Genomic DNA, 20,077 nt, shown 5'->3' on the forward strand with positions numbered 1-20,077 from the left:
TTGTCTTTTCTTTATTTTGTATTGGTTTGTTTGAAGAGAAGAGCAGAAAATAAAATTGATAATAATGGATACAAATTCTAAGAAACATATTATTTGAATCAAAATGAAATCATATATTGATGGTTATTAAGCACACAATATACAGCGCAAGAAAATAAAAATGCAGACGTTTTCTGCAAAGCAAACTATTTCTGTTCCCTCTTTCTTCATTTGTCACGTGAAGTCGTTCCCCATTTTGTTATACTTTTCCATCATTGCCAGTACGTTGTTTTTCTTATTATATCAATATTAATTTAAACAAAAATAAATAAAATGGCGTCCATTCATTCCTATGTAAACTCATGCGTAGACCCCATGGTAGACCCAAAGGCCATTTTTCGAAAAGTGGTTGTTCGCCAGCCGCTCGTCAGTGGGCGGACTGGTTCAATTGGTTTGACCCTGGACTGTTGCGTTGGTTTGACCTTGGGTGGTTCAATTGGTTTGACCCTGGGTTGTTGAATTAGTTTGACCCATGGTTGTTGAATTAGTTTGACCCCGGTTGTTGAATTAGTTTGACCCATGGTTGTTGTTGAATTAGTTTGACCCTGGGTTCTTTAATTGGTTTGACCCTTGGTTGTTGAATTGGTTTGACCCTGGATTGTGCGTCACGTGGCTGACGGGACCAGACGACCCAGGCAAGCAACACCACAGCAATTAAGACCTACCGTAATCATGGGGGAGCCCCGTTTCAACCCGTCGGTCAACACACAGAGGCACCAATATGTGATCGACTTTGTGAAGACACACAAACCTAAAAAGGTGAGTAACACTGGGGATCCTGTGGCGATCACTTTAGCATCTAACGTCCCTTTGCTAATAAACATTTATCAATTCAATACCATTGTCACTGATCTACCGTAACTTTTTGTTGTGCACCAGGTTGTGGATTTGGGATGCAATGACTGTTCACTACTGAGGAAACTCAAGTTTCACCGTGAAATCGAACTACTTTGTGGGGTGGACCTTAAGAGCGACTCGATGAAGAAGAAAATGTACATTCTAAATCCGATATTTTATTTGATCTCTGCACAATAACATTTAAATCCTTCACACACATAGTATTGACCAGAAGTTTTATTGTATCCTTAAAAGACCCACGATGCACCCTACCGGTATATAAATCACGTTTCACATTATCAGAAGAGCTTGGAACTGTTATTTATTTGCAGGCATGAATTGGCACCTCTCCCAACTGACTACCTGCAGCCGGGAGCATCTCCACTGAGCATTGAACTGTATCACGGCTCCGTCACACAGAAGGATGCCAGGCTCCGAGGATTTGATCTGGTGACCAGCATAGAACTGTAAGAAGACCAGGCTCAGCTGAGACTATTATCGCATTTTCCTTCCTTCTCTTCCTCAGCCGTTTCTATGAGGGTGCGGTCTAAAATGCATCAGGCATCAAACTTCTCTCTTGCGCTCAGTGTGTAGCTAAATATTCTCACACAAACAAATATAAAAGAATATATCTACTCACTACAATATGTAGTCATAATGTATACTAATCATAATGTATACTGCATTTTGAAGCCAACTTCTATGCCATATGGTAGATGCTAATACCTGTAAACAATTACAAGTAACAGAAGGCGTTGATTGTTCTATTTGAAAAGCACCGTCTACGTATCTGAACAGAGTTGTGTTCATGAACAACTTGGAGAATAAAACACATTTTTTTTGGATTTTATACAATTTGATTTTAATAGGAACCTAGAAAAAAGTCTAATTGAAATGGGTTGAGGAGTGTAAACGTTATGGTGCTTATTATCCAGAAGGAACTCGTCTCCCCCGCTCCGTTTCCGTTGTATTTGTTTACAGTCCTCAAATATGACGGCCACGTCGACATATCACGGCAACGCGTCCATGCTTTCAATGCCTTTGTATGGATGCTTTGGAAGGCATTACTTTTCCGTGTTTCTCACTTTGATTCCCCCCCCCCCCCATCCCAGCATCGAGCATCTCCATCTGGACGCTGTGGAGGGCTTCACCGAGGTGCTGTTTGGCTACATGACCCCAGGGACGGCCATTGTCAGTACCCCGAACGTCGAATTCAACCCGCTCTTTCCCAGAATGCCTGGCTTCAGGAACTCCGACCATAAGTTTGAGTGGACCCGAGCTGAGTTCCAGTCATGGTTAGTGGTTGTCATTCAATATGGCTAAGGTTTAATTGTTTGCGCTGTTTCTTGATATTCTACCAAAGAAAACTGATTGTGAACGGATGAAGCTTTCAGAAATAAGACACAAGATGTTGATTCGAACCGATTATAACTTTTTGACAGTTTACTACTGGGGCCCGAGAGTTTTTGCCGCAATTACACTCTTGCAGATGACCTCCTCCATCCAGTCACATGATCGTCAAGATAAACATCAAGAGAAACAAAGTGAAACTCGCCACTCACACAGATTTCTCTTTGTCTCCGCAGGGCCCTGAAGGCATGTGGGCGGTACGGCTACGAGGCAGAGTTCACGGGCGTGGGGCAGGCAGTACCTCACCTGCACCTCCGGGTGGGCTTCTGTACGCAGATCGCCGTGTTCCGGAGGCTGTCCCCGGGCGGCGGTGCTCCGGCGTCCAGCGGTGACACCGGGGAGATCTTTTCCTACAAGCTTGTAAGCAGCTCATCGGTGTGAGGTAGCGTGACAGGCTAGCTCACCCCTCCCTGATGGTCTGGTTGTCTGGGTTCTTCCAGCTCTACAGCGTGTCCTACCCCAGTCTGTGTGATAACAACGTCCTGCGGGGGTGTCTGGTGAGTGAGGTCCTCCACTGGGCTTACCAGCTCTCCCGAAGGAGGAGGACGGAGGACGGGGACGAAGGCTGGAGTCACACAGAGCCGGACAGGGCAGAGACGGAGCCGACAGGTGACCCGAGGGACACCTGCAAACCTCAACGTTAAGAGAATGTTTTCTGGATGTTAGCTTCTCCATGTGTTCCACGGCGACGCTGGAATTCAGTTTTTGCCGTCCTGTAAAACCTCTTGTCTGAACAGGAAGGGAGTAACGGCGGGCCACCATTTTGTTATACTTTTCCCAATCCAAAGCTTTGTCCTTCTGCAGATGAGTTTGAGGAAAGCGTCTTTGACGGAGAGGGAACCCACGGGTGGGAGGATGTCAAGATGACCAGCAGAGGGCAGCTGGAGTCCTACAGACAGGGCCGGTACGGAATGCTTTGTTGTTGCTTTTTTCTCACTTGGGTTCGTAAATAAACAATTGTTATTGCTTAAGTAATTGGTGCTCCATATGTGTCCGATCCCATTATCAAAAGAAGAGCAGCTGCATAGGGGATGATTTGCTCTAGAGGTTTTCTGAGTTTGTTAATTTCGTTCTACTTGCCGCGACCCCCCCCCCCCCCCCCAGATGTGTGTGTGTTCCTCTGCGCAGAGTGTGGTCCTGCTGCCCCCGGATCAGAGACCTGAGTGGATCCCTGGCTCGTCTGAGGCTCTTCATAGCCGACGACCCACTGGTCAGACTGAGCCAGGACGGGTTCGCTGTGGTTCTGGATGAAGGTATTCATGTGCTCATGTTGATTGGTTTCACCCGCTTTATACGCTGCAATGACTCCATCATGTATTGCTCTCATGGGTATTGATGAATGTATGCATTATGATACCAGTAATAACCGTGTTCCTCTGCTTTCCTCTCAGGGGAAGAGGTCAGTGAGGAGGAGCCAGAGTACACCAATAGAATGGACCCAGCCTGCCACCATGCAGTAGAGGAAGAGATGTGGGAGAGCCTCTGATCACCCCACAGGTATACCAGGCCATGTCGAAGCTCATCAGTGTTCTAGCCTGGAAAGTAGTTCTTTAGTGTTAAGGTAATAATTCACAATATCTTTAATGCAAAATTGTCTACATTACACACAATTTAAATTGCATGGAGAAAGAAACTCAGGAGGTAGAGCGGGTTGACTGGTAACCTAGAACCTGCTAGTTCGATTCCCGGCTCCTCCTAGCTGAGTCTTGATGTCTTTGAGCAGGACACCTCACCCTGACTTTTCTAAAGACCAGTCTTTGTTTTCCAGGAGACGCCCACTTTTGAGTGACCACATATCCTCCTGCAATGCTTGGTGGAGCCTTGCTTCACACACCCAATATAAAAGTTACACTGTCAGGAAAACCATTCCCCAATAAAGACCTGTTCTTGAGACACTGCAGTTTTTGTTTTTTTTACACCTTTTTAATTAAACAGTGCATGGTACACAACCAAAGCATACAGTAGTACACTTGTTAAAAGTAAGTAAAACGTTGGTCAAAAAGAACTTGCTCTGCGAAAGGGGAGAAACACAGACACTGTCGAGACAGCGAAGAACGCCACTTTACAGAAGAATACAGTCAACAGCTCCATTTATAAGCACAGCTTCACAGAAGAGAAGAAGCAACCATGTTTGTAACAACATGTTCAGTACCAGAATCTGCCCGTCTCCACGGGAACAACAAAACAAAAAAAAAGAAGTGATTCATTTTCCTCGATACAAACAACAATGTAATAACAGCAATCAGGCTCCGAGTGTTACTTGGTGAAAACGCAACTCAGCGAATGTATCGGTGACATTTGCAAACACTAATGAATCTTGGGAGTACTTCAAATGCTGAACGGTTAAATCAAACGGGTTCCTTCCAACAAGGCATTTTTCAAACAAAGGATGGCACAGAGATGAGTGGATGAATTACAGGGGGTGGTCCTCTGACCGAAGCCCAGGGGAGAGGAGAAGGAGACATCTACTGAAGACAACGGCCATACTGAGTAACGCGCAACACGGCTTTCCCCAACATACAAAAATATGGAGACACACACGTACACATTTTACCACAACGTTAAGCGGGTTAAAGTACGACGTTAATGACACTTTGTGCAGAGGGATTTAAATACGTTAAATACGTAAATCGTGGTTATGGTTGGGGCGTGTATAGCGGCCCCTTATATGGCTTTGTCAAAGGGGACAGGGAAGTACCATTGTCACTGGTTAACCATGTGAACATGTCTGCCAGAACAGGCCCAACGGGGGGGGGGGGGGGGGGGGGGTGTTGGGTTGTTGTGACCCCTTCATCTTGTAGCTTATAGATGTGGCTTGATTGGGAGGAGCACAAAAACCAAATAACGAGGATAATGGATCGTGGTTTTTAGCAACACATGCTAATGTAGTGCTGCTGCGGTGCTTCACTATGAGACGTGTTTATTACGGGGTGTCATGTGACGCTCATTCATGACAGCGGCAGCGGACTATTTCACGAGTCCTCGTCTGAATACAGACCACTGTCAAAACCAAACCGCTGACGAGATGTGAGACGAGAAGCTTTGCTTACGTCATCGGTGTCAAGTCACCAGAGAACAGCTAACCAGTGGTCTTACCATGACGGAGGCGGCTCACTGCAAGACATCACCATGTGTCAAAACACAGACGAGAGAGTGGCGGGAGGGCGTACAACTTCCAAGCAGCGTACAGGTAATATAAAATACTATTTTTTTTCTTATTTAAACGCTAGTCCAGAGACGTCACTGTGCCAAAATAAAAGCGTGGACGGCTTATGGAATGTATTGTGGTGAGGGGCATGGAATAGTGCTGTCTATTGGTGGAACCCCCCCCCCCCCCCCCCCCCCTCTGCTAATCAATAGCATTACTGACACCTGGCTCCAGTAGTGGGGAGAAGAGGGAAACCGTCTAATGACTGCTCATATGAAAAGGTGCGTATGAGAGATCTATTTTCATGGCCTTCAGCGGTCATACATTTGGTAGGATTCAATCTGCTAAAATATATTGGCGGATAAACATTTAGGTGGCCCCCACCCCTTACAACCGACCCAGGGTCTCCCGCCTCTGCTTGACCACCAGGGGGCACTGTTGCAGTGGGCCTCTGCTGGTCATTTTGAATAGACAAAGCAAGGTGTTGCTCAGATATGTGTGTGTTGGTAGTAAGACAGCGCTACTGGTCCTGGGGTGGTGGACGCTTGGCTCAACGTTTGATGACCACCTGCTCGTACGCTCCAGCTCCGACCCTGTGAGGGGGAGAGAGAGGGAGAAAGGGGGAGAGAGGGGGAGAGAGGGGAGGGGGGGGGGGGGAGGGCAATTAGCCACCGTGGAACAGAGGCTCACAATGCAGGCTACTGTTCTCTCTCTCAGGAACAAAGGAGTACAGTACGCACAACTACATTCGGTTCAGAGCGACTTCGATCTTTTTTTCATGAAAATATGCTTAAATAGTTTGTTTGCCACCACGGAAATTACACAGCTAAACTGTAGATCCTTGGACAGCTAATACTATAGTTAGGCGACAGCTGGTTCTTAGCTCTAACGCTTGCTACCATATTGACAATGGGAGGGGGAGATTGGGGGAGGGGAGGGGGAGAGTGATAATTGCCCCCCCACTGAGCACTGCCCCACTCACCTGGTGGGCAGGTGATGACTTCCGAGGGCCGTGCTTCCTCCCGGCCCCACGAAGAGACGCAGGCCTTCCTCTGAAAGAGAGGAGACGATAGTTGGGCCAGATTCAGTTAGTGGAGAGAGCGGACGCGCAATCGGGTCTTCAGGAGCAGCCGGTTGCCAGGCGATCTAAAAATAACCCCCGTATTGACGGCGGCGCAGCTCCCTATTTGTCAGTGATGAGAGACTTCGAGAGCGAGGCTGCGTCGGGATTGGCTGATTTCCAGAGGACACGGTGTCACTAGCATTAGCCTGCAGTGTTGCCAGATTGGGTGGGAAATCTGGCCCAATCTGGCAACACTGGTAGCCCGACCCATCCTTGTTTAACACCAGAGGCGTTGGTTATCTTCCCTTACACAATGGCTTTATTAAGTTGCCCAATATCTGCAAATTAAAAGATATATGTAACATTCCTTCATTCAAATATCTCCAAACGTCTGCCCCCGTGTCCTCGGTGAGTGATGGAGTTGTGGGGTTACCCTCGGTGCTGGAGTCCAGCAGGTTGGGGGTGAAGTCCTGTCCCTGGAGGATCTTCTCCACCACGTCGTCGGCGTCCACCCGGGTGTCGTCCATCCTCTTCAGCTGGGACTCCATGGAGTCCTGCTTCACTGGGTGTCTGCTCGGGGGGGGGGGGGGACGACGACACACTGCTGTAGCCTGGCCATTCAATAGCTCCACAATAGAGGTTGATAGATATAGATATAGTGACCTATTATGCCTCTTCTTCTTACCAGGTGGGCGTGTCCACCTAGATGTGCGCTGGGTAGATCAGTCTACCAGCCTACCCAGTGGACTGTAGCAAACGCTCCTTATCTATCCAGCACACATCTAGGTGGACACGCCCACTAGTGATGTCAGAAGAGGCCGATTTTTCAAACGGCTTGTAAGGCCTAATCACACTCACACCTGGTTGTATAATAGGTCAACGACAACTATTTATTGATTTGAATTTAGTTTCATTATCTTTACACTTTACATAGGAGTCTTCCCCCCCCCCCCCCCCCCCCCCCCCGTGTCCCATAGTCTCCCCCAGAGCATCCATCCCTCTGACGGCTATGACGAGCGCCACCCACCTGTTGAGGCGCTCACAGGACGAGGCGCTACGGACCGGGGTGGCCCCCCCCGGGGTGCTGGAGGGGGGGGGCAGGGCGGGGTGCTCGTGCAGGGCGTGGCAGGGCCTGCTCTCGCGGTCGTCGGCGGGCTCCGGGATGCTGCCGATGCCCGTGGAGGTGCTGCCCACCGAGTGGTTCCGGCGGTGGTTGAACTCCGACAGGCTGGAGGAGCGCGAGTGGCCCGTGCTGTAGCCTGCAGAGGGACCACAAGGGGGCTTCGTCAGGGCGCGTCCGAGAGGGGAACGCGCTGCACGCTAGAGCAGTGAAATAAGTTAAATATCAACATGGCAGCATGCGCTGAAGGAAGTTAGTGTGTAGAGTTTGTTGCAACCAAAAGCAGCAGCACAACACGTTTATTCCAACATCTTAAACTGAGGCAGGCGGCAGAGTGGGAGATGTGTGTTGTTTATTTTGCTTTTGTTAATCATTGCTATTCTTCAAATAAAATACATAAAAAATTGATTAAAATCATTAATCGGGTTTGGTTTGAAAAAATCTGATTCTATTTTTAGCCCAAATGGCCCAGCCCTACTAAATGCCGTCCATTTTTATTCTCTATATGCTTATGGAAAGAATCCAATTGTAGGAAAGATTAAAGTATGAACAGTTAAATATTCACATGTCAGAAGTCCTGATTTGGGAGCCAAGCAATCATCCGTATTTATATGGGAAAGAAATTTACAGCACACCTCTTTCAGTATACATTAAGGTATACTTTATCATTATCTTATCCCTACAGATTAGGTAGTACGTCAAACAGATTAGGTCGCTTGTCTTCTTCAATCACATAATACTCATTAAAAAAAACTCAGTGTAGTTATTGGAATGCCTTTACAGGCTCTACCAGAGCCTCCTCGGCCTACTATAATAACAGGGATTTGATCCGCCTGGAACGGCAGATTGGTGGGCAAAGATGTGAGCATTTCTCATTGATGGATTGTAATTGGAAAAGGAGGATAACCCAATCCCTGCTCTATCCTCTCTTCTAAGGTTCCCGTCCATCCGTGTCGGAGCTGGAGCTCTCTGTCTCAAACAGCTGGCTATCATTTTGTTTGGTTTTTATGCGGCAGAATCCCTTTTGATTCTGGAGGTGACTGACCAAACATGCTCAGAGATGTCAGCACATAGTCCTGAACCACTTCAATGTCTGCTGTTGTGTAACACTTAATGAACAGAACAGTCCAAACCAGTACCAGTACTTGGTGTCAATCCTCCATGGCGATAAAAGGACTAAATACAATTAAATGACCAAAGGAAAACGCCTTCAAAATGATTGTCTTCATTTGAAGAACGACCCCCACACCCACACTAGAGAATGTGATCCAACCACCGAGGACACAAAGGAGTCTGTCCAGGGAGTGGCCGGCCTGCTAAGCACGGACTGAGGTGGAAACCGGAGAAGGGCACATGAGGACGGCCGCGGAGAGACGGTAAACAGGAAGACCCCCTCCCACCACCACCACCACCATCACCACCCCCTCCGGCCTTCAAATACCATCAGAATCACCCGGTGTGATTCAGCCCTCGGCGGTCTTTCAACACACGGATCCCCCGGGTCTCAAGTATTAAAGGGGGACTCCAGGTTAAACACTTTCAGGGTCCCTTTGGGGGAACTAGGGAAGGGTTTCAACATGTGTGATTATGCCGTTTGGAATAGGAAGGACACGTTTTGCATCACTTTTGTGCGACGTCAGGGGGCGAAGGTATACTGTGTTTTGACGACAAGCTGATGTGCTACACGTGAACCTCCTAAGATGGCGCAATTTGATTGGTTCGCTATCTCGGGATATTGGGCAATACCCATGATTGAGATCTCAAACTCGGGATATAGTGTGACGGTCGTCTCGTCACGCTAATAAAAACAAATAAATCCCGGCAAAAAGTGTTATCTTGTTTATTTTTGAAATGTTCACGTGTAGTATATCCGAAAACAATTATTCAATAATTGGGTAACACTTTATAATAAGGTGCCATAATAAATAGCAAAACTAGTCATTACCTAACCCTTTGTTAATAGTTATTAAAATATCTATTTGACACAAGTTAATAGTTTTTTTTCACTGACCACCGATTGACGCTGGTTAGGGTTAGGGATAGGGTCGTGAGTTAGGGTTATGCAATCAACTAATATTTCATTAATGATGAAAAAACTATTAAGTTGTGCCAAATAGATATTTTGTTAACAATTAACAAATATTAACAAAGGGTTAGGTAATGATAGGTTTGCTATTTATTATGGCACCTTATTATAAGTGTTACCAATAATTGTTAAATGCATCATAACACAACGGCGCCATTGTTGCGCCTCACTACTGAGACGTGGCTGTGGATGTAGGGCACTGCGTGCCGACACTCGGTGACATAACGAGGCCAGAGGGCGAGGGGGGCACCAGACGGAGGTCCCCCCAATGCGTCCAGTCCATGGGACTCTCCCGTCTGTTGGTTGTCAGCTCATAGCCAACATGCCGTTCCTTCTACAGGCCGACGACGTAGAGAAGGGATGCAAAACGACTAATTGGTGGCAGCCAGTATGCAACACAGTTTATTACACCCATGATTTTGGAAAGTGGCACACAATTAGTTTCCCTCTTCCCCCCCTACCCCTAAGGGGTCCCCGATGTGTGTAGTACCCCGTTAAGTCTGTTGTGTTTCATTCATTAAGACGCCCCTCCATATGTCTTACCGTTTGAATGCACCCTAAAACACACGGGTCGCTGCACCCCATGAAAACAACCCGGTGAACCCGTGCTGCCCTGGGGTTCAGGCTGAGCAGGCTCTGCAGGAGGCACAGGTATGAGACAGCCTGGGTTCAATGGATCGCACGTTGCACAATTATCGGGCATTCGTTTGGATCATCAAAATATTCTGACACTAGAACATAATCATCCACAGCACGGAAGCACATTCACGCCAATTCATTCTCATCATAAAGGAATTGGAAACATGAACACAAAAGTCAAATTGAGCCAGCGACATGCATGAGTCCAGTGTGACTCTGTTGGGGTGATGATGAGGAAGGGGTCCAGTGTGGCACTGTTGGGGTTGGGGTGACGGTGAGGAAGAGTCCGTGGGACTCTGTTGGGGTTGACGGTGAGGAAGGGTCCAGTGTGACACTGATGGGGTCACGGTGAGGATGGGTCCAGAGGGACTGACGGTGTTCGGGCTACCTGAGAGCTTGGACTGCTGGCTGGCGTAGCTGGAGGTCCTGGAGTGTCCGCAGCCGGCCAGCTCCTCCGGGACGGAGCTGCACCTCGCCTCACGGACCTCTGCAGGGGGTCACACCCCGTCGTCAGTTTAACACGTTGTGCATGTATTTACCTGTGTGTCAATCATGGCCCCCATGGCACTCCCGGCCATCCCTGGAAGGACGGATCCCCCCACTATGCGTTTAGCCTCAAGGTTTCTTCCTTGCTGATTCAAGGGAGTTTCTTCCTGCCCTTGTGGGGGCAAAAGGGGGGTGTCATAAATAACGTTGAGCCCTTTGAGACCTTAATGGGGATTAAGGGCTGGACAAATAAAATTGAATTGAACACGCACCAGGACCGGTGAGCCCCGATCTGGGCCCGCCCCGCGCTGCTGAACCGTGCCCGTGCTCCACCCTTCCACCCCCTGTGTAGGCCTCTACCAACCGTGCCAACTTAAAAACCTACCTTTTCTTTCTTGCTTTTAACAACCCTTAACACCCCCTCCTTTCCCCATTGTTTAACTTTCTTTGACTTCTTACTACTTTTTATTTACTCTTCCCTATTTTGCCATGTTAAGCGCTTTGGGTCAACTCTGGTTGTATTTAAATGTTCTTTATAAGTAAAATTGACTTGACTCGACTTAGATATGAATTCGGAAACAGGTGGTTGGTTCGCTGTTCAGAAGTCGCTGACGGTTGAATGGAGACCGATTTGTTCCAGAGAGGCCGATACTGTGAAAGCCACAGTATATGCAACATCCGTCTAGCATGCTGTCACTTTAGGTTGGTGTATAAGCTTTGAGATGGCAGCATCTAAAAAGGTGCACATTTGCACCCGCCAATACCCCATCTCAACATCTAATCTATATCTGATGCTAGCAAATTGATCGACAACCATACATGCAATCTTCCTGCAAAATTAAGAGGCACATGTACACACACACACACACACACACAAGCAGTGTGAAGGGACACGTTTTAGTGAGGCATCACCGCACGCCTACTCATACATAGTACATGCATTGTGTGTGCGCACACACATACACACACACACACACACACACTTCTATTTTTAAATCCAAGCCCGCCCACGGGGTCAGAGCAGATTGCATGGTTTCTGAAAAAGAGAGCTAGTGTAAATTATAAATGACAGAACATAACAAACCAACATGCATCTGAGGCCTTCAAGAGAGACAAGCGCAGAGCACGCAAACATGATCAACTAATGGAAAGAGAGCGGGAGGCGGGGAGCAGGAAGACATTGGGAATGATGAGGATAAAGCACATTGCGCACACATATGTAAGCACTCAGTACAGAACACTGCGCACACGTACGTAAGCCCTGTAACTCACAGACACATCGGACACAAAATCAATAGCAGTCCGGTGAGTATAAGCTCTAAAACCAAAGAAGCCACTATCCGTCAATGTGTCAAAGCCCAATTGCAGAAGGTTTTGCTGCACTGAGTGATGACACAAACAGAACAACGAGTGCAACAGGGGAACTGGCCACCACAGCTACATCAAATAATAGACGGAACTAAGTCAATGATGGTTTCTCTCTCATCTGCAACAGCAGTTTCAACAGAAACAGAAAACAGAAAACTACTTGACGAATAAAAACTCTTCAGCCCTGTGTCAGAATTGTATAATCCTCTATAAATATGTGGAATTAAGAATGTTTCATCTGATTAGGGATCTTTTGACTGGGCTGTATTGCTCCTTAATCAATTAAGCCAGGACTATAAAAAGAAAGGATATAGCAGCACATGACCGCTCATAATTGTTTCTATAAATGGATATCATGAAAGTGTAAGCGTCGCATTGGCCAATCAGTGTACTAAGAAAAAAACTACAAACTTCAGAAGCGCTCGCAAAATGATGTAATTTCGCTTGTGGCTTCTCTACTACCCAGTGCCATCAACACTACAGCTCAGCAGACTCAAAGGGTCACCTTAATGCTATGTAACGGGTTTCATTGCAGCTTGGTTGAGCAGAACATAAAGGAGAAAGCCATTGAAGTCTCACCAGGGCCGGCTTTCTGGGTGTCTCCCCCCTTCCTGTCCTCCAAGAGACTCTCTGCGTCTCCTTGGATCCCGATCACAGTGGCCGTGGACGGGGGCCTAACACACACACACACACACACACACACACACACACACACACACACACACACACACACACACACACACACACACACACACACACACACACACACACGACAAGATGAATCGGTTAAACGGTCGGTCAAACGGTCATCGGTTAGCATTCCTAGTCCTGACACATTTTTGTGCTCCCAAGCACCCAATAAATCAACATGCAAATTTGGGGGGGAACATTATTCAGCTAGTTTGGTCACTTAAGCATTTCGTCAAGTCTCAGTGAAATCAAGTCATTTTGGCCACTGTTGAAAGGGAAAAATGTCATAAAGTGTACTTTTTAAAACAAAGACCTGTTCCTTGCACGTGTTTTTTTAAGTAAATAAATACATAAAAGCAGTGATATACTTTTGCCTCACACTACAGTCTGGAAACTCTTCTGCGGTATACAAAGTATTATTTAACATTCCCAGACGCCATGAGCGACAAGTGCAACCACCTCAGCCTAAAGAGTGATTTAGTGCGCTTATGACATTCTTGAAATAGCTTCACAACAAAGAACAGAAGACTACCAAAACATTTGCATCTAAAACCCTCTTGCAGTTTAAATTGAGAATTTACAAAAGGTTCATACAACAGCAGCAGCACCAAACCAAGATTAATCACGCCTCACTCTGAAATGCAATCTCAGTCATTTTTGCATCTTGCTCACAATAATATACAAGAGATGGTGTTTGGGTTAGATTTGAGTATTTTTTGCCCTTTTGAGCACCAATGATCAGATTAAGGTTATAGTCCTGGATGGATACAATTAAACACGTTCGTTGTTCGAAGGTTCAATAATTCCTTTAATCAATGCTACCTTCCATCTAGTTGTGCTCTTAACTTCCCAATCAAACAGTGACTTAACTAAATACTCCACAACCACATTCACATCACATGAAAAACATGAAAAACATCCTTAGTTGCAGAATTATTTCCTTCATAGGATGAACGGAGTGTTTTACTCACGTTTTAAAACAGGGGTCTCCGGACATGAGTTGTGTGCTGATGACAACCTAGGATAGAATATAATAAAATGAATTAATTGATTAAAAGGCTGCTCTTGTCGTATGTTGTAGTATATACAGATATTGCTATAATATTTTTTCTATTTGGGCTTTATGTAGCTTTAATACATACATCGCATTTTACTGTTATATTTGTATGAATTAAAACATAATAATATGAATCATACATTCTAGCAAGTGACAGTCAAACATATCTTTGACGTTCCACCTTGCCTCCCACCGGAAGTACCTTGAGGATGGAGTTGTCTTGTCGAGTGTTTTTGGTATCGTAGCCTTCCAGCAGACATCGACGGGTCGTGCTTCCCGACCCCGCAAACTCTGCCAGATTCAGGTCGGCAAACCCCAGCTGGGGAAAGAGAGAGAGAGAGAGAGAGATTTAGATTTGCACATATAACATTATACTGATGTGGGAGGATGCAGAGAACACAGGACACCTTTCCCACGATCATCCATCCATAATTAATGCAAATGAATAAAATATGATTTTGCAATTAGCCTGCTGGTTAGAGCTCCACGCCTTCCCTGATGGCCAACCACCCTGTGTGTGTGTGTGTGTGTGTGTGTGTGTGTGTGTGTGTGTGTGTGTGTGTGTGTGTGTGTGTGTGTGTGTGTGTGTGTGTGTGTGTGTGTGTGTACCTTTGCATACGCCTTTCCACCTTTCAGCTCCTAGAAGAGATCATAAAAAAAAAGAAAATGTCGCTGCTGTGTTTGCACATCACCTTCCTCATGACATTTGATACCCGCATGATTTAAAACCAAGGGTTCACGTACCCGCACGCACTATGTGAGGGCTAGGACATGGATAGCAAATCCCCCTTCACAGTACATCCATGGTTTACAACATGGAGTCATAAAATCCAATGCACTTTGGACGACCTTTAGGTCAACAAGCTACATCACACCTTCCATCGGGTCGAACCGACTTGTCCTTTTTATTGTACAGTAAGAAAGGAAGGTGTGGGAGAGAGAGGGAAGACATGCAGCAAAGGACCACGGGCAGGAATCAAACCCGGGTCGCTGCGGTCAGGGCTGGGCCTTGATGGTACGCGCTCCACCCGGTGAACCACCGGGGGCGCCCTGCAACCAAAAGCCGATGCGGCGGTGAGAGCTGGGAGGAGCCGGCCTGGGCTGCGGTACCTTTCTGACCGACACGCGACACACGCAGGGGTCCAGGACGCCGGTGCCCGCGCTGGCGCTCATCTTGCAGGGGAAGGAGAGGCGCTTCTTCCAGTGGACGCAGTTGGCCTGCACCGCCTCCCTGGATGAGCCCGGCACAAGAGACACAGGACACGGTCAGGAGGACGACGACGCTGGGGTACAGAAGCTCAGGAGGCGGAGCGGGTCGGCTGGTCACCGGAAGGTCGCTGGTTCGATCCCCGGCTCCTCCTAGCGGAGTGTCGAGGTGTCCCTGAGCGAGACGCCTCACCCTGACTGCTCCTGACGAGCCGGCTGTCGCCCTGCGTGGTCGACTCCCCCGTCGGTGTTTGAATATGTGTGTGTCAAATGCAAAATGTACAGAAAACCAGTCAAAATATAGTCAATAGACATATGGAGGTATGGAAAGTGACAGACACCGCAGTGCCTCCTAGACCAAATGTGCCTCAAAGACAGCCGCTAAATAGTTCCTGTGCATTATAAAAGACCCTACATCTTGAATAAAAACACACACACCGAAAAGACTGGTCTTATCTAGCTATCTACCATTTCCTGTGTGGCTTGGTACTGTAGGCACAGTGCATGACGCTCTCATTCTTGGTACGGGGTTTTTGATTTCCTCTAAAAGCTACAACCACAGGATATGATTATGGACGTCACGAGTCTGGAGGCTTCAGTTCTCACTGCTTCAGGTAACTGCTGCTGCAGGCAATAATATCCAAACCTTTCCCACCTTTTTTAAGTCATAGTTGATAATTATTGTGAGAAATCATTAACATGACTTAATTAATTAACATGTCTTCACAGAGATGAGTAGCATTAATCATTAATAGTAATATATAACTAAAGGCAAACTGTGCAAATGTGTTAGTGTATCAGACTGGGTGCCCTTTGTATGACTCAGTGCCCATGAAGGAGCTCCCAGGTTCAAAAAGGTTGGTGACCCCTGCTTTATACATTAGCATTTCCACTATGATTTCCCCTTCCACTAACGGCACTCATAGAACGTTGCCTTACAGAGATCCTGTTGTCTGTCCAGCAAGACTGACAATCCTTCCATCCTGTATAGGAGCATTGACATCGATGCTACGTCAACATTTAACACTGATTGCTTTCAAATTGAATGCAACGAAACGATCAATGAAAATGTTCTTAATTTATAGTGTGCTTACAATACAGACACCAAGCCATCAGCAGATACTTCTTCTACTTATATTTTGACAATGTGGGGTTTAGTTCTAACCAAATCCTGTAAGTCTCGAAGTTTGTCATGCCCAGCCGCCATATTGGAGTTCTATAACATTATTGGTCTAATCATTATATCTTGTACAGATGAAATTAGAGAGGCATCTGTATTTGTGGACGATTTTAATTACTACAAGCTGGCAGTGAAATGGTTTCCCTAAGCTGAACAATTAGATTTCCACATTTGACTTGTTATAAACACGTAAACTCAGACTCTGGACAAGGCCACATTTCAGCATTTAATCTCAATAAAATAAGCAAATCCCTAATAAAATAAAACTGATACCAGAATATCGGGATTCTTTTATATAGTCCATTTAACCAGTTCCGATCGATTTACTGCAAAATATGTAGTTGTGTTTCCATTCTAGTGTTTTATTTAAGAACTGATGGCAAATTCATCATCCTCATTGTGAAACCATCTGGGAGAGGAGGACGGTGCATGGTAACATAACCGCTGATTCAAGTCAAGATCCTGCACCCCACCTATTCAATACGTGCGTTTGGGTGTGCGTGTGTGCATTTGGGTACGTGGGTGTGCGTTTGGGTACATGTGTGCGCGTGTGTTTGTCTATAAGAAAGAGAGAACAGCTATTCCTTAAGATGAAGGTTAGTGCCAAACAGAGCTGTATGCAAGAGAGACCGAGCAAGAGAGAAAGCAAAAGGAGAGGAAAATAGAGCATGAGAATGTGAGTAGCATTCCGACCATCCAGATGGCCTTACATCTGCCCCCCCCCCCCCCCCCCCCCCCCCCCACCATCACTGCTTCATACACACCTCCTTCTCCCCATACTATTCCGGATTGTCAGAATGGGATAAATAGAGGTTATTTATAAATCCAAAAAAAATCCATGTTAAACAATGCAGACGGATAGAGATAAGAGATAAAGATAGAGAGATAGATATAACAGAGATAGTGGTGCTCCCATAGAGTGTCCCGTGAACAGTCATCGTATTAAACTCACTGTATATTAGATAAGCAGTTCTGATTGGCCAAACCTATTGGGACGGGGGCCAGAAGCATATGCCAGAGCAAATAAAACATGAGCTCACAGATCTGTCTGGTTTCCAGGATAGGTGTAACCCATCAAAAGGTGCCCATTCTTTTCCGTCTCACTGTGACCCAGATTCTCTGAAGGTTTTGTATTATGTCACCCTGCCTTGCCGCTGTGGAACTTTGATGCTACATTTTTACTAGCGAGGGAAATGTGTCTCCCAGGCAGAAGTCCTGCCAAAAGAGAAGATAAGATAGAGCAGTGCATGCTTCACTGGTGTGACTCATGGCTAGAGTGAAATATTGACTCTTTTGAAGGTTGGAGCTGAATGATTGAATACTTGGGAAATGTTCAAGAAGACAGAGAAAGAGCAGCTTGGCTGCAACTATGGATTAACACAATGATTAAGAGAGCCACTGATCTCACAATCAACTAAACTGGGATCAAACCAACACTGTGCATGTTACTGGCCCAGGGTTTGTTGTCAAGAATACAGAAACACATGGGTCGCCCGCTTGATGACTCAATAACTCGTCAACATAAGGGAGTGTGAAAAATCATGGAAATTCAAGGAAATGTGTCAGATCAAATTAACATAAACCAATGGATTATGACCATGAATTTTGAGATAAAGTGGATGCTGGGGACTAAAGTACAAGCCCTTCCTGTCCGATGTGAACCTCAGTGAGGATGCAGTGTGGTGTCGATTTCTAGGAGCCGGCCGATTCCCCAAGTGAAGATCTGTCTCCCACCTACTCTCCATTCTGCTTCCAGTCTGCTGCGGTTACTCCCGCTGTCTCCCACGGTCTCTGGCCGTACAACTTCAAAATAAAATGTTTATATTGATTTCTTTATGCTGGAAATTCTAGTAATACTATGGAATAGGGATCGTGTATTCCCAGAAAAGCTTTTGCGGGCATAATGCGCTAAATGTCTCTGAAATGGGTTTTGAAAAGTAATATACACATTACTTTAGTAACCACTATACTATGTTGGAATTGTAGTCAGCAAAATTTGTACAGTTCTAATAACAATTATAGGAGAGCAAACGGACGAACTGCCTATGTCTAAATACACATTTTTCCAACCCTGACTAGAAATGGCAAGTAATATGAAACCTGGATGTTTGTCAAAGACAAGGCTCACAGGCATAGTTCAGGCTCAAAAGTGCAGCATCATCCTTGAGAATGCGACAAATATCACCATTAGACCGCAGGTCTGCTTTGAGAAAGGTCTACTCGAGAAATTGTTCTTTCATAATTGATTTGTATACAGTTTGTATATGACGTATGATGGCTTTAACACCAAATTACAGCATTGTCCTGGCTGAAACACTGAGGATGAACCATAGACTAAACAATTAGGGTTACTGAGTATAATGGCAACAGTGTATGACTGGAAACGGTCTCTGAAACCGTATAGCCTGAGCTTGTGGAATTTGTACTAGTTCACCATACAATTCTTAATGACTGCAGACCAGCTAATAACAAATAATAAGAAAAGTGATAATAACTGAAACTCCATTGATGAATTATCAGCATTATCATAAACTAAATATTTAACAGTTCATTTAATTAACTTGAATTGAACGACATGCAGACCTGGACGAGACGTTAATGTTAACAATACACTGTTATAGCAATGTTATTACTAATGCTATAGTTATATTAGACGTCGTGGTCTATGCAAGGGAGTTAATGAAACTGGAAATGAAAGACAATAAAATCCTCATAGCAATTGGGCTAGGTGTTAGCTCTGAATCTATTGAGATGAGGGACTTGATTTTGGGGGAATTCTCCAAACACCCAAAGGAGCACGTAAAGAAATTGCAACTCACATCCAAGAGTTCCGACAAGAACAACGATGGTAAAGCGATATCACAGCATTACAGTAACGTCAACTGGTCTGGGTATCAGAGCATGGGTAAATAATTGTACTTTGTCCAATATACAGTATATGATACTCACTTTTTCCAAACTATACTGCCACATTATAATGGAAAATCAATCCTATCCTGTTATCTCCTCCTGTGATGCTGCGAGAACAGCTGATCAGCGGTACTCTCCTCACAGCCATTCGGCTAGGGGTTAGCTCTGAGGCTAGACGACTGGGTAGACATTCTAACTCTGATATTGTAATATATAATATAATATGGTTATGTAATGGAAGGTAGGACCCTGGTTCTCCTCACCGGGATGACTCCTCGGAGAAGCCCCCGTCCAGCAGCCGGACCTTGCAGAACAGAACGCCGTTCACGAAAGGGACCGACGACAGCTCGTCCAGCTCGAAGTCCACCTTGAACTTGAATTTCTTCTTCTTCATCATCATGAAATCCATACAAGGTTTACTTTATGTGTCGAGAGGGTCGTGTTACCTCTGCGGTTGCATGCATTACAGCCCCATTGTGTTTTAATCTACGGTGTGCAGAGAACGAACCGAACTGCCCACGAAGACCACAGCGAGAGCTCCAGGGATGAGGCAGCGTTGCCAGATTGGGCCCGATATCCCGCCCAATATTGGCGGGAAAACTGCCCAAAATCGGGCCCAATCTGGCAATACTGGAAGGAGGCCGACCACATCCGGTGTCTTCCTTTTAAAATAAAAGCGAACTTTGTTATGGTTTATAGAGTGAGAGAAATTCAACACTGCGGGTTGGATTTTGCCATGTATTGTATTATGTATCTTTAGGTAGCTGTGTTCAAATGTATTGCCATTTCTTTGTTAGTCTGTCGACTTTCATTCATTCATTCATTCAGTTATTTATTT

The 20,077-nt window shown here is 45.8% G+C and overlaps 2 protein-coding genes across 7 annotated transcripts; one reads left to right on the forward strand and one right to left on the reverse strand.

Annotated features, from left to right (window-relative positions):
• Positions 1–487: 487 nt before the first annotated feature.
• henmt1 (HEN methyltransferase 1) lies at positions 488–4,202 on the forward strand. Of its 5 annotated transcripts, none has more exons than XR_008897102.1 (10): positions 488–798; positions 919–1,031; positions 1,209–1,343; positions 1,989–2,171; positions 2,463–2,646; positions 2,727–2,925; positions 3,091–3,190; positions 3,391–3,539; positions 3,678–3,847; positions 4,055–4,202. XR_008897102.1 is itself a non-coding variant. In XM_056604015.1 (10 exons), the coding sequence occupies exons 1-9, from the start codon at positions 712–714 to the stop codon at positions 3,770–3,772; spliced, it is 1,221 nt and encodes a 406-aa protein (XP_056459990.1). In that variant the 5' UTR covers positions 488–711; the 3' UTR covers positions 3,773–3,783; positions 4,055–4,202. The 5 variants fall into 5 exon arrangements, 3 of the variants coding, with proteins under 3 accessions (XP_056459990.1, XP_056459989.1, XP_056459991.1); XM_056604015.1 differs by having other exon boundaries at positions 3,415–3,539; positions 3,678–3,783; XM_056604014.1 differs by having other exon boundaries at positions 490–798; positions 3,678–3,783.
• fam102bb (family with sequence similarity 102 member Bb) lies at positions 3,948–19,792 on the reverse strand. Of its 2 annotated transcripts, XM_056604017.1 has the most exons (12): positions 19,503–19,792; positions 15,054–15,174; positions 14,553–14,582; positions 14,146–14,262; positions 13,858–13,904; positions 12,776–12,870; positions 10,731–10,829; positions 10,247–10,339; positions 7,525–7,756; positions 6,931–7,067; positions 6,417–6,486; positions 5,632–6,027 (listed from the first exon to the last, which is right to left on the reverse strand). In XM_056604017.1, the coding sequence occupies exons 1-12, from the start codon at positions 19,646–19,648 to the stop codon at positions 5,985–5,987; spliced, it is 1,230 nt and encodes a 409-aa protein (XP_056459992.1). In that variant the 5' UTR covers positions 19,649–19,792; the 3' UTR covers positions 5,632–5,984. The 2 variants fall into 2 exon arrangements, with proteins under 2 accessions (XP_056459993.1, XP_056459992.1); XM_056604018.1 differs by lacking the exon at positions 10,247–10,339 and having other exon boundaries at positions 3,948–6,027.
• Between the last annotated feature and the right edge of the window lie 285 nt (positions 19,793–20,077).

This window comes from Gadus chalcogrammus, chromosome 12 (genome assembly GCF_026213295.1).
Source record: "Gadus chalcogrammus isolate NIFS_2021 chromosome 12, NIFS_Gcha_1.0, whole genome shotgun sequence".
Classification (NCBI taxonomy): domain Eukaryota; kingdom Metazoa; phylum Chordata; class Actinopteri; order Gadiformes; family Gadidae; genus Gadus; species Gadus chalcogrammus.

Bases quoted from the DNA above. Each gene is read 5' to 3' on its own strand.
- henmt1 (XM_056604014.1), top strand. From the start codon at position 712: ATGGGGGAGCCCCGTTTCAACCCGTCGGTCAACACACAGAGGCACCAA. The intron at 2,926-3,090 runs GTTAAGAGAATG...GTCCTTCTGCAG, and splicing joins GGACACCTGCAAACCTCAAC to ATGAGTTTGAGGAAAGCGTC. The intron at 3,191-3,390 runs GTACGGAATGCT...CCCCCCCCCCAG, and splicing joins GAGTCCTACAGACAGGGCCG to ATGTGTGTGTGTTCCTCTGC.
- fam102bb (XM_056604017.1), bottom strand. From the start codon at position 19,648: ATGGATTTCATGATGATGAAGAAGAAGAAATTCAAGTTCAAGGTGGAC. The intron at 15,175-19,502 runs GTGAGGAGAACC...GGGCTCATCCAG, and splicing joins TTCTCCGAGGAGTCATCCCG to GGAGGCGGTGCAGGCCAACT. The intron at 7,068-7,524 runs GTGGGTGGCGCT...CCCCCCGAGCAG, and splicing joins TCCTGTGAGCGCCTCAACAG to ACACCCAGTGAAGCAGGACT.